At 46.7% G+C, this 13,572-nt stretch overlaps 1 protein-coding gene across 1 annotated transcript; it reads left to right on the top strand.

The window, feature by feature from the left end:
* The first annotated feature begins 6,167 nt into the window (after nt 1–6,167).
* Nucleotides 6,168–8,646, top strand: LOC106751591 (IQ and ubiquitin-like domain-containing protein). Its single transcript, XM_014632511.1, has 3 exons — nt 6,168–6,514; nt 6,711–7,390; nt 8,081–8,646. The coding sequence occupies exons 1-3, from the start codon at nt 6,168–6,170 to the stop codon at nt 8,644–8,646; spliced, it is 1,593 nt and encodes a 530-aa protein (XP_014487997.1).
* The last annotated feature ends 4,926 nt before the right edge of the window (nt 8,647–13,572 follow it).

The following is a 13,572-nucleotide window of genomic DNA, read 5'->3' as shown; positions in this document are numbered from 1 at the left end:
TTAGGCGCGTGATACGCGCGCTTGGAAGTTACGAGCACGAGACTGAGTGTATATCTTTACTATTGAAAAGTGTATGAATTTTTCGGGATCGTCGATACGTATTGTTTCGGTCCCCAGAGAAATAGCGAAGTGGGTTTTACGGCCGGTGTGCACGCAACGTTGCTTCGAGGTGCCTTGGGCGATATTGCGCGGATGCGAGAGCGACGATAGTGAAAACATTTTACATAAGGAACATGGAGATACACCGAGAATGTTGGCGGCGGCGGCGGACGGTTTTTGCCACGGAGGCTATTGCGTAACGGGATATAAATTGTTGGCCGTTTCACGGAGTCGGTATTCGCTGCTATTCGTTCCTACCGTATCGCTCTGTCGCCGTAAACGCGATTGCGGCTTATACTTGCATTGCAAATATCGGCCGTGTTGTTCTTAATTGGTCGCGAGAAGGGCGGATAATCCGAACTGATTTACGTTCGACGCGGTTCGTTACGACGGAAATAAAAAAAAAAAAAAGGGAAAACAGCAAGGAGACAAAAGGAAAAAGAACAGAAACGAAGTCTCGAGAGATCTCACGTCCGCGTATTTAAATTCGCTCGTTATACTTAAATTAAATTCGCCGTCGAATAAATTTTAATCGTCATTTAACTTAATTCTGCTTGATTTAAAAATATTTATGTATACAGGGTGTTCCATTCGAAATTCATCACGCGAGTTTCTTGGTAAGAAGCGGGTGGGCAAAAAAATTCTTAGATAAAAGCTCCAGGGTTTCCATGGAAGACATCAAATAGTGTTGTTTAAAGATTTACTCCACTCTAGTGAAGGAGATTGAGAAAGTATAAATATTTTTAAGGAAATGGAGTATTCCAGCAGTTTACGAGAGAACTCACAATTAAAAGTATACACGATACGCACCTGTGTTGGCGGCAAAATGGTCGCGACATACTTCCCGTTTTTTATTTCAACGAGCATTGGTATGCACGGAAATCGCGCGATCGTTTTCACGATTTCACCCGTTCCGAGATCTATCGAGAAGAGAGGCGTTGCGACGACCTCTCCGCCGACCCGACTCTGTATGCTCGTATATACGTTTCTTTTTTCAGCGGAACACGAGAAAAGCACACGAATGCCACGGGGATTCACATATCGAGAACGTATTGAGTATAACGCACTGTGCACTTTTGAGCTTTAAGGCGCGTGCTTGACTCCGACCGCTCTGCGGATTTGGTGGAAAGCGGCGGAGATGCACGAATGCAGTGGAAAATTTTCGGCCCCCGGGGCGCATAATGCCCGTCGTGGTTGAATCCATACCCGTCGTACGTACATATATACGGGCACGGCTTTTGAGCCGAGGAATGCAAAATCGAAAAATAATGGACAAGAAGGGGCTTTTGACCGATCGACCAAGCACGTTGCCGCTGGCAACGTTGTATTCAAAGCCTTGAGCTTTCAGATACCGCAGTCTCGTCCGCCGAGGTGGCCAGGTTTCCGCATTAAAAGCCGCACTTCGCCGATCGACTTCGTCGTTTCCCGTCGGATCATTGAGCGAGCATTGAGGTTCGACGCAGAGGAGACACTTTCTACGTAGATGCGATCCGGACGAAACCGACGATTGCTCAATCTTTCGTAAAATGCAGTCGCGATCCTAGTGTTTCTTCGCTTAATCGCGGTGGGCGATTCTTGTAAGCTAGTCGTCAAGGTTGCGTTGAAATTACGAAGCTGTTGCAGAGACGTCCTGGAAGTTAGAGAGAGGAAGAGAGGGAGAAAAAGACACGTTATGAGGAATTTTCGATGAAAACTATGAAGTGTGCTCGTGACAATAGCACGGCGACAAAACGCTACGGACCCTTTACGGTAAGCTTCCACAAAACGTCTCGCGAGCTTCTATCCCATTAGTGCAGTTCCCAGTTATTTTGTTAAAAAAAAAAATCCACCGAAGAGTCCGTCGGACGTTCCCCGTGATAATGAGTGCCGCGGCTGTATCGGAGAAAATATGACGCATCAATATTTATGCGCTCGAATAATTGCGCCGTGCGGCAATTAAATTCGACGATCGCTCGTAATACTCGGCTTTCCCATCATCATCGATGTTCTCGTACTTTTCGAGCGTCCAATCAAGGACGTTGCGCGTGCGTGTGCGTATTGCAAAAAAGAAAAAGAAAAAAGAAACGCAAATGCGTTCTCCTCCTTTCCATTCGTAGTTTTTGCATTATTTCCTTTGTAGCCCCGCGCTGTTTCGATAAAATCTCGTTCGCATCGGGGTCGTCGGTTAAATCATTCGTGAACGGCGCGATCGATCGTTGTTTGTTTATTCGTTCATTTCGCCGTCGCATTTGTGTCATCATGTTGACGTGTTATTACGCGTTATTGCGCACGCGTAAAACGCTAGATTCATTTATTATTATTTCTTGAAGCCCTGATGTAGAGGTAACCCGTGGTCGGGGCTGGATTGTCGAAGGAACATTAACTTTTGCGACCCGAGGCTATTTTCCGTACCGTCGATTACACGCTGGGAGGCTTCCGCCACTTGTACTTCGCAAAATTCGGGACTCCGTGTACTTCGACGAACTCTTTCCCCGCCCGCCATTCTTAGCGTTCTGTATCCCCCAGATTTTTTTTCGGAGGCGGAAGTCACAGAATTACACGGAAAAAATGCAACCGGTTGGCTTGGCAAATTTATAGTTCGCTTGGGAAAATTAAATTTTAATTAAAAATTAAGTTATTTCATTAAGCCGCAATTAGGTTCTTAACGACCCGTTCTATCTCTTCGTGGTTAACTGGAACTAAAAATTATATTAAAAACTTTAGCTTCCCGAAGCTTCGAATTTCTGAACCTTCGACAAATTATATTCGAATAATGAGACTTTGAAGCGAGAAAATTCCAACATTCCGATATTCGAATATTCGAACATGTCGAATAATATAACCCCTATAATCAACTACAAAGCCCGTGTAAATATAAGTTTGACAAAATTAAGTGTCATAAACAAGCGGATTTTTTTAATTGTAACATCAGACTGAGACAAGTCGAAGTAACTCGAGGACTTTTATATCCGATCCGAAGAAAGCCGAAAAGCGGAAGGATAACCCATCAATTCGGGAACTCACATAGCGGGAACTCTTGTCGCTAAAACTGTCCGGTATAAAAAGACATCATAATAGAACTAACGCGAATTCCATTTCCAAGAGGCGGGCAATACTTCCGAGCAATTTGTATCTCTCGCCTGACGATTGTTCGGCTCGTTCGTTTATCGTGATCATTAATCTCTTCGTCTTACTCATATTTGTCGCGGAGTCTACCGGCGAATTATACCGCGCGACAGCGCTCGGTAACTTCCAGCGACAAGGCAAAGAAGGGTGAGTCGGGGACGAACTTTCGGACCGTTTATATCTAACTTAAAACCTTTCCCTTCTCCCCTCCCGCTCTGCCTTCCCCGATATTCTTCCCTTTGCATAAATATAACGCGTCCTTCCTTCCTTCCTTCCTTCCGTCCGTCCGTCCTTCCTTCCTTCCTTCCTTCCTTCCTTCCTTCCTCTCGGTTTCTCTCTGGCGCGAAAAGTTTCGTCGCGCGGCGTGCCGTCTCTTAGCAACACCTCGCCCTTCGTCTCGTTCCAGAATTTTCTCGTGTGTAATTCACAATACATGGAAAAGTGTATCGTGCCGCGACGTCGCCAGGGGTAGAGCTTTCCGACGGGGGATGGTCTCCTGTCGACGCGGGCTCGTGTCTGCGTTGTTTCGTGAACCTACCTTCTCTTTCGTTCTCCCGTCCCCTTCCTCGTCCCTGCGCGCACCCTTAGTCTGGAATTAACATCTTTCATAATTATTGTCCGCGAAATGTCGCCGTGCAGCTTGCCGGAGGCATTGTTCGATGAAAGTTGCTTCTTTCAAGCCCACTTCCTTCGTTGACTAGCCGGCCTCGTCGAGCTTTCTGAGAGTATTTCCTTGTTTCGTCGCGGAGAAAACGGCGGAAAGGATTCAGATAAAACGTGATTATATAAATTGTGCATCCCGAGATTCTTCATATCGCGGGGTTCCTTCACCGAAAAGTATATCTCACGTTCGTCATTACGATAGTATACGCGGCGACGTCTCGTAAGAAGCTCGAGTTTTCATCGCGTTAAGTTCAGAGACGCGCGTCATCCAAGACGTGTAGTTAATTTGTAATCCGTGAGAAAGAAAGAGAGGGAAAGAGAGAGAAAGAGAGAAATAAATTCGTTAGGTGGGAGAAGAGGTTCTCGGGGATCAGAGATCTACAAATCCGAGATGCCGTGATGCGAAGAATCCGCGAAATAAGCAGCCCATAAATCCAAACGTCCAGTGAGCTGGAGCTCCGCGAGGCCATGGATCTATAAATCCGTGTGTTTGCGGAATAATAGGTCAGCGAGAAGCCAATGGATTCGGCGGTTAACACGCGAGGTCAAAAAGCGAAGTCGCGATATGTGGGATTCCGATAAACGCTTTCGTTTTGACCGTAAAATACACGTCGCTCTATCACTTGTGCAGTTTCACGGAGGATCATGTTTCCCTCCCTACGGTGTAAATATATCAATAAAAATCCTTGCTGATTGCGTTGGAAAATGCGTAAATATCACGCATCGTTGGGCAAATACTCCACTTTCACCTCTAATAAATTCATCCCTGAAAATGTTAAAGTTATCGGAACGTATGTCGGAGACGCGGAGATCTCCCGTTAGCTCGCTGGAGTCGGCGAGGCGCGAGCGCACACCAATATCCTCGGCGACACCGGCGAGCTTGCGCGAAAGCGCAAAGCGTTGGGCCGGGGCGCAGTTTCCACCGCAGCTCGCTGTCGGATCCTTTAAACCGAGAGAATAGTAATTTCCTTTACTGCCGGTATTACCGTTATCCCAGGCAGGTCGTCGCGGCAGTTATCCTTCCGCTTTCTCGACCTGCGACCGGCGGAGTTTTTTCTCGTCTATGGATGTAGGCGCTTAAGTCCCGCGGGATGGGGGCCACTGCGTCACGGTGGTGGCAATGCTGAAGATAAAGGATCGCGGGGCGGTTACAAGCAACGCCCGAGAAAATAGAGCATCGCGAAATAGCCGTTCCCACCTCGCGCGCGTTCCTCCGTGGGCAATACAATTGAATCGGTCGTTGCGCAAAGGGCTCGAGGCGGTTTTTTCTGAAAGCACGCGCGTGCACGGGCGCGAAGGGGTTAATTATTTTCCCCCTCCCCTCTGAAGAAAATGGTATACCGAGTCTGAAAATACACGGGGAGGATGATCGGGAGAGGTTCGGCCTGCGTTTTATGTACGTAATGTATGCGAAGGGAGGAAAATCGCGTGCGGAAGAGCTCAAATATCGAGAAAATAGCGCGGCGGTCGTGTTCCTAATTATCTCAAAAATTTCCCGACGCCTCATCAACATTTCCTTTCCGGGGTTCGGTGCAGGTTTCGCAAGCATAATAAAGCAAAAGTAATCTACAGTAACGGTCATAAAAAGAAACTGCCACTGGTAAGTCAACTAGCGAGCTTTGCACGCGTAATGGGTGAACTTGTGTCGTTGCACAATATTCTCGGTGTATAAATTATTTTCTATCTGCAAAATGTCGCACCCCCCTCCTCCCTCACGCGAATGTCCGTCGGGAAATATAGAAAAGTGTTTCGCGGGGTTACAAAGCGCGCCGCAATCTTCAGGTAATTTTCTGAGAAATGAAATAAAGTTGCCTGGAATAGTTTGAACGGCGTTCTTCGCGTTTTCCGTATGAAGAGCTAATTTCGTGATTTCACTTCGCTCCGGCTCGATGAAATTTCGAGATAAAAATATGCGAACACATGAAAGTGTTGCTACATTGCGCTGGCTCTGAATCGAGGAACGTCGTCGCAGAGCCGTGGGACTTCAGATTTTTCGCGAGAATGATTCCCCTTTAACGCGACACGTTGCAAACGGAAAATACTCGTCTTACGACGTCATTCTATGACTCAACTCAAATACTTCAAACAGAACACTTGGCACGTGTGTGTGTATGTGTGTATGCACGAGTGTGACAGTCCTGATATTTTTCCATTTTGCATTTCCGCCCGGTGCGACGTGCGATCTATTCGTTATCGCGGCGTGCGGATATTATCGTTTCATTTACCGGCTTTCCCGAGCCCCTTGCTGAAACCTTTTCCTTGTAAGCGCAGGCGGTTGAATCCCATGGGGTAGCCGCGTCATGGCGGTCGTCGCGACGACACAGGACCATTGTCCAAGGACGACGAAACCGTTCCTCGGCGGGTGGAGGGACACGCTCACCGGCCTGATCTATCACAATGCCTGCACACAGACACACGGCAGAACGAGAAGCAATGGGGTTACGCAGACTGTCGCGGTCGCGGACGCGATCACCGAGGTCGTTCACGACCAGGCGGTGCAGGTGCACTTCTTACCGGACGCGCGTGACCGAGTCGTCGCGGTTTCTTACTTCGCTACCGTGCCAACCGGAGAAACAGAGTCGACGGCTTCTCGGGACAACGACGAGACGCTTCTCGGCAATGTCGTCAAAATACAGAGGTGTTACAGGTAACATGGATTTTGTCGCGAGTCATTTGGAAATACCGCTTCGATGTTGAACTACTTCGAGGTTTCGGATTTGTGAAGGGCACGATTTTGCGATAAGCGTTAAATGTCGTCTCGAACATCCATGATAAGAGAGAAACGGAACAATTTGAAGCGAAAACCGTTACCAATGATTCCATAATAGATCCCCTGACCGTAGAGCTCATCGAGCCAAAGTGACGGACAAAGGGACCAGTTTCCGCGGAAAGGACGTTTCCCGGGACGAGACGGAGGCGACGGGATCTTCGCAGGCGCTGAGCGGATGCGCCGAGTTCACGATACTGGATCGCAGGTCGCCGCGGACGAACTCGGACTTCGAGTCGCTACGGAATCTGCTGGACCGTTGGCGGATCTTCGAGACCGAGTGGGCGAGCCGCACGCTCTTCGGTTCCTCGAGGGTCGCCGCATGCGGTCTGATCCTGTCGAAGGAAGTCGAGCTGCTGCGCGCCATGGATTCTATGAGGACCGCGGTGCGCGTGAAATACAAGGAGCGGAAGCGACGCAGGCTCTTGGACGAGCTGTCGAGACCGGTCGCCTGGCAGGACAGCCGCGGCCGACCGATCCTGGTGGACACGCTGCGCGTTCAACGAGCTCGTCAACACAGGAACATGTACGCCTCGTTGGCCAACGAAAACCTGTCCGTGCCGGAGCGCGTTGATCTACTGCGCGGTCTCAAGCGCTTCGTCGGCATGCATACGTGCAGCCAGTCGCTCGAGCTCGTTTATCTGGTCGACCAGGAGCTAGCGCTGCTAACCTGCCGCGTGGACACGGGTAGACTGAACTGGCTGAGGAACAGGCTAAAGCTGAGCTTCCTCAAATTGGCGCGAAACGCACTGCAAGGTCTTTATTTAACCCTTCCGGCACGGCAAAGCATTTTCATGCGCTACTTTTTCCGACGAAGTGATTACACTGGGTCGAGGCAAAAATTCGCTCCGTTTTCTAATCAAAATATACATATAACATTTATTTATTTTAAGATACAGTCAATTAAGTATGCACTGATTTGTTCGATGAACCGTCATCTCTCCTAGCTGCATGGTCTTACTTGTAGAAATTCGAGGATTTCTGAGCGAAGAGCCGATGAGAAAAACGGAACGAGCTTCTGCTTCAATACGTTGATACGTGTAAAAAGGGCCATTGGCAAAGAATGAAAGATTATTTTGAGATATAAATCTATTAATAGCAAGATAAAGAAAAGTGAGCGCTGAACAGTAATCGATTATATATGAAAAAAAAAAACGTAACGATATCTGTGATATCTGTGAGGATGTTCACTTGTTCGAAAAAAATGGTTACGCAAGTGGCCGAAAGTTGCTACAGTATCACAAAATGAAACGTCATTACCTTATTTATAATTTGGTTAACTCGGTGATTAATACAATGCAGTTATGTCTAGTCGCTTCTGGACATCGGGATCGGTAACTTCCTGCGAGTCAGGATCTAATTGAGAAACGACATCTGTTGCACTACTGAGCTAATATACACCCCATAGGTCCTGAGTGTTTAATTAATCATCCTTACCCCTCTCAGGGGACCTCGAGGAGGATTCGCGGTTCGGCTGGTTGGACGCAAGCATTACGCGGCTCTGCAGGACCTGCGGCAAGCTGCTGCCCTTGGAGAAATTTCCCCGGGAACGACGACTGCGGTCGTCCTCTTGTGTCTACTGCACGTCCATGCGAACCCGGAGAGAACCACGTATGGTGTACGATCCTTACGAGAGGATGCTGCGAGAGATCAGGCGCTGCGAGGCCAGGACAGGTTGTTACGGCAGTCTGGCCTTCGTGGTCGGGACTAGGGTCGTTTGCCGCCTGGTGAACGAGATTTGGCACGGACGGTCCGGTATTTCCGAATGCGACGACCTTGACGAGCTGCGACTGACGCGCTTCCGCCGAGAGCTCGAGTGGGCGCCGTGGAATTCCCTGCTACTGACGAAAACTGAGGCCGCCGTTCACTACGGGATCGCCGATATCGAGAGCTTCTACGACGCGAGGCTGCTGCGAAAATTTTACACAAAGAATCTCCAGGCGAAGATGTGCTTCGAATCGATCTCCGAGGCGCGGAGAAACATCGTTACGCCATCCTCGATGGAAGATTAATTATTTCCTTTGCAACGAAGAGGGCGGGGAGGTTTAAACATTAAAAACAACGCGAATAAAGCGGCCGACTGGGGGGACAGAAATCGAAGCTGAACATTCACGAATTAGAAAATACCGCGGAAAAGATAGCTGTTGTTGCTTGAATGTGCCTGTTGAAGAATAAATTAGAGGTAGGACCCATGTGGGTATCGGCCAAATACACACTGGGAATCGATACAGTTGCAGTATTGTCTTTCGAGTCTTGGACCCATTGCTTCCAATATTCCACCAGTATGAAATCGGCATTGACATCTAGTATTATTCGTTAAAAATTGGGTTAATTATTCAATTTAGAGGAGTCAGCTCCAATGGCCTTGATCGTGACATATATTGTTGAAATCATAGTTTTAAGTAATCTAGTGTATGTTTTAGCCGTTACAGCTTATTTTTTAATCTATAAAATGTCGGAAAAAGTATTATTTACAAAACTTCTTTTATTTATAATGTTGCAATAAACAATAAGCGACGGAAAATCGTTTCGAACCTTTGTTATTCAGCAATGGCATTGACAGTAAATCTCAAGGTCAAAGCCATTGGAGCTGATTCTAAACGAAATAATTACGAAAGTCGGTACTGAGCCAGTAGCTCGTTAGCAATTATATCCTATTTAAGAAAATATACTGAGGTCGATATACTCAAGATTAATAAAGAAGGAGCTCGCAAAAAGATGACTAAAAGTCGGACCGTTTTTTTTTTCGCATAATAGCGTATTTGATGCGACACTTGTCTCTGGACGAATCTATGAGGATCTATCAAGTGTTCGTTGCGATTCCCGCAATCTTTATTCGGCGACTAACGCTCCAGGACCGCAAGAGTTTCCGTTTCGAGTATGGTACGCGCGTTGTGGCGCAGTTGCATGAGAGAAATTCGCGAGTTGAAGGTCCCCTCCTAAGCCAATTACCAAGTTGCAGAGAAATGCGCCCACCTCCGGACGCCGTTCGTCCTGGCGGGAAGTTGGACGTCGGGGAAATACGTTGAGCTCGCGCATTATAGCTGCGCTGTCGCCGTTGTTTCTCGCGCTTTCCGTTCCCTTCGGGTGGACGAGCGGGTGGATGGGCAAGCCCTGGTCACGTTGATAGCGCTAGTTAATCGCGTTGCAGTTTATGAACTAAGTTTCAAGAGAAAAGCGGGCGAAAGAGGCGCGCGAGCTTCGGCCCGGCGCGACGCAGCTCGACCCGGCTCGAATATTTAAATGCCGCTCACGCGCTCGTGACGATTTCAGCGTAACGTTTGTTTCTACTGTCCCCTGCGATTGCTCTTGTTATCCGAGAATTATACTGCGATCGCAAGTTCCACGGACGTGATCGCGGCGTTATTCAAATGTTATTTAAACGATCTAGGATAATAATGATGCGAAAACACTCGCGGATGATTGCTCTAAGAAAGATCGCAAATTCGCAGAAGGAAAAAAAAATATATATATATCGGCTTACTTTTTAAATTGATTAAAAAAGAAATTGCGGTACACTGATAATGCGTTAATCGGATTTTTTGTCTCGAAAGTATTGTCTCGGCAACAAAATGCCGATAAAGAGAGAAAGCGGGGAAAATTGTGCGACGCTGAAATCACGTCGTCTACGGAAAATAAAGTGTTACGGAAAGGTCGGTGATAAAAGCAGCCCTGGTGTAGTAAAAGAAATAATAATGCAAAGACGAAGTGCTTGTGCGACAGGCCATTTCACGACGGTATCCACATATGACGATGATAATTTTTATTTCTCCGCCTCGGGCGCGCCCGCGTATTCCGAGGGGCGAATGCCTCCCCGGAGTAACGTTTAAAACGAACTTTCTTCGTGATAGCCTGGAAGAAATTCTACTCGGATATTAAAGCTCTCCTGTCACATGTGTGGGGCTTCAAAGATTACAGAACGCGCGAACGGTCGAATCTTGATTTCGCGAGCGCGTTCGCGCGTCGATTTATAAACTTCCTTGATAACGGAGATTCGAGTCTTAAGAAATGTAAGTGATGTAACGAATGGGTTACCAACGTTTTCTTTGTTCACGGACTCCATTCAAGGAATTGCAACTAAATATATTCGAGGAAAATACCTAGCAGTTTTTAAATTAATAACTGATTATAATAAAAAAATATACGGAGAAATCTCAGAAATGCGAATTGTCGGCGACAAAAAGATCGCAGATCGCATATTTCTTTTCGACGTATCTCGAAACAGACGAAAATCACAAGAACGTCGTTATCGAGAGATAACCAAAATTAAAAGAAGACAACGAATTTAGCAACTAATAAAATAAAAGAACTAATGAAATGTGAAGAGTATTAAAATAAAAAATAAAATGAAAACAAAAATTTAACGGCAGATACGTTTCATTTGCCATGGAAAATTTCAGATCAAGAATCGTCTGAGAATAAAAATCGACATCCACCTCGGCGGTTTCGCGAGAAAAGCGAGGATATGCCTTGGCGGACTCGCGTTTTCCCGGGCGTCCGCGAGAGAATCGAATATATCACGCATATAATGATCCCCTCGGCGATACTACGCGTACGGTTCATCGGTAATACGAGGCGAAGCCGAGTCTTTCAATCAGCATTCAGCAGTTAACCGCAGATCAACAGATAATCGCATTAAACTTCGATCGTCGCTAATAAGTACCCGTACATCGTGAACGATCCGCCATGTGAGCTCGTTCGCTGCGGCCGACCGGCACGCAGTCAATGGACAATCACGGTAGTTCCTGATGGATTCGTCATGATTAAATAGTGTGGGGGCCGTACGATACACGGTCAGACGCGCGGTGCTCTCTCGGTAAGTAGTAAATGGACGTTTGCAGTCGGCCGCGATGAAGCGTCGCTTAAGTAGCGAAGCAACAGTTCTGGTCGGCCGTGCTCATGCCAAGGAACTCGACTCTGTTCGCGTGTGCGTGTAAGTAAATACGATATTTCGTATGTATAACTACTCGACGTAATAATAATTATGACAAATAATTTACAGTACAGCTTACACGTATGCTCATATAATTCTGCACAATCAAACTTTCAAATTGAACTGTCGAATTTTCACGCGAAAAATTTGAAAGTCAATAAAATAGTCGGAAGGGAGGATGAACTTTAATCTCTCGGAGAGAAAGTAATCGGTATAATTACCGTTCCTCGCGGTGTAACAAAAGAGTGAAATATAAAGTGGTATATTTTTCCCCCCGAGATTTTCGATTTGGAGGGAGATGGTGGTCATTTGTGGAAGAATCGTGAGAATTTTAACGCCTAACGAAAGGCTCGTTATTCTCGCAGCTGTTAAGTCGAGTGGCCCATTTGGTTATACAAGCGAAGGATCGTTAAGTCTGTCGTTACGTTCTCGGGAACGAGCGCACTTTCGGCGGTTGCGGTATGGTCCGGCTTCTTACAAGCCGGAGCGATGGCCGCGGTTTTGCATCGAAATAAGGTTTCCGAGTTTAAATTAGAAAGGATCTGCCGCGTCCTCTGCCCCTTCGCTCGCCCTTCGAAGGCGCGTGCGAAGCCGTCTATACGCCTCTCACGGCCATAAATAAAGTCGATCTCAGCTACGATATAGACAGGAATATATCAATGTCTATGGGAGCAGGCTGCTTTAAATGCAAATGTGCTGCGCTTCTCCTGCGTTGCACCTCTCGATATCGATCGGAAGCAGCCGGCATTAATTCCTAATTATTGCCATCGTAATCGCGCTCGTTCCGCTAAATTGGATCGCACGTCGCTTTCTCGTTCAAGTTCACTTTTAGACGATTTATAATTCGCGACAGATCTCGGGGGAAAATTCTATCTGTAATTCCACGTGACGCGCGATAAATTGAAAAACACGTCCATAATGATTTTCCAAAATAACATCCCGAGTTAAAGATCCATAATTCGACGCAAGTTTCATGAGTGCTGACTTGTGCTTCTAATAATATTCTTTGAGCTTCGAACCCCACTTTAAATTTACCAATGTTTTTTTTTCTCTGTTTAATATGGAATATAGAAATAAAGAAATATAGAACTTCAAACAAAGCGGAAAATTGCAGCGGATATAAATGGAACTTTATTTAAAATCCACACCGAACAATGTTAAATTTTAAATAAAATTCCACGTTCAAGACTTATTTAAAGATATGTTATAAAGTACGCCTCGCAAGTTTATTTTTCCTTTTTATTTTCTGAGAGAAGATTTTATGTAGATGGATGTAACGCATTTAACTGCCAACTGGAAAGTTCGTGCAAATTTTTAAGATTCGCCATTGTGAGGAGTGTAAAAGTTTGAACCGGAATGTACTCTCGCGCAAACGGTAGTCGATTACCTATCCTAGTTTGCAGGAGACAAATCGAAAGATTAGCATCGTCCTCCGCGCAGGCAGGAGCGAAGGAAGAAGCGCGAAGGTAGAAGAGCTGTTCGAAACTATCACGGAGATTCCTGATAGAACGTTCGAATAAACAAATATCCCGAGCGACTACGCCGGGACGCGCGGTCTCTCGAGTTTGAGCGACGTTTCCGCGCACGTCCAAGTCCCGATAACCGATAGGAGCAAATTGAATTGCGAGAAGTTTTCCCTCATAGTCGTCGAACTTTCCTGTTATTCGAAATTATGAGGCTCTCGGGATTCGGAAAAAGCGACGAGTCCCGATGGCCACCGGCGGAAAATCGGCGAGCCGTGGCGCGCCTGAATATCGTTAAATCGTCCGCTCCTACGTGTAATGGCATTTTTGTCGCGAGAGATAAAACGCACCGCTCCGCCGCAAATTCATCTCACTCTGCGGCGACTACGTCGCCGTTGGCGAGAATCAAGGAATTTGCCTCGCAAAATTGGCTTTTAGTTTAACCACCTGGCAACACCTCGACGAAACAAACTCCAAATTCACCCCCGGGTATGTAACCGCCGAGAAAGATTGATGCGTTATATGTACCTCAACTTCGCGTT

This window comes from Dinoponera quadriceps, unplaced genomic scaffold (assembly GCF_001313825.1).
Source record: "Dinoponera quadriceps isolate SergipeBrazil2010 unplaced genomic scaffold, ASM131382v1 scaffold386, whole genome shotgun sequence".
Classification (NCBI taxonomy): Eukaryota; Metazoa; Arthropoda; class Insecta; order Hymenoptera; family Formicidae; genus Dinoponera; species Dinoponera quadriceps.
Note: the sequence above shows the minus strand (reverse complement) of the source record. Positions and strands in the feature narration are given on the sequence as shown.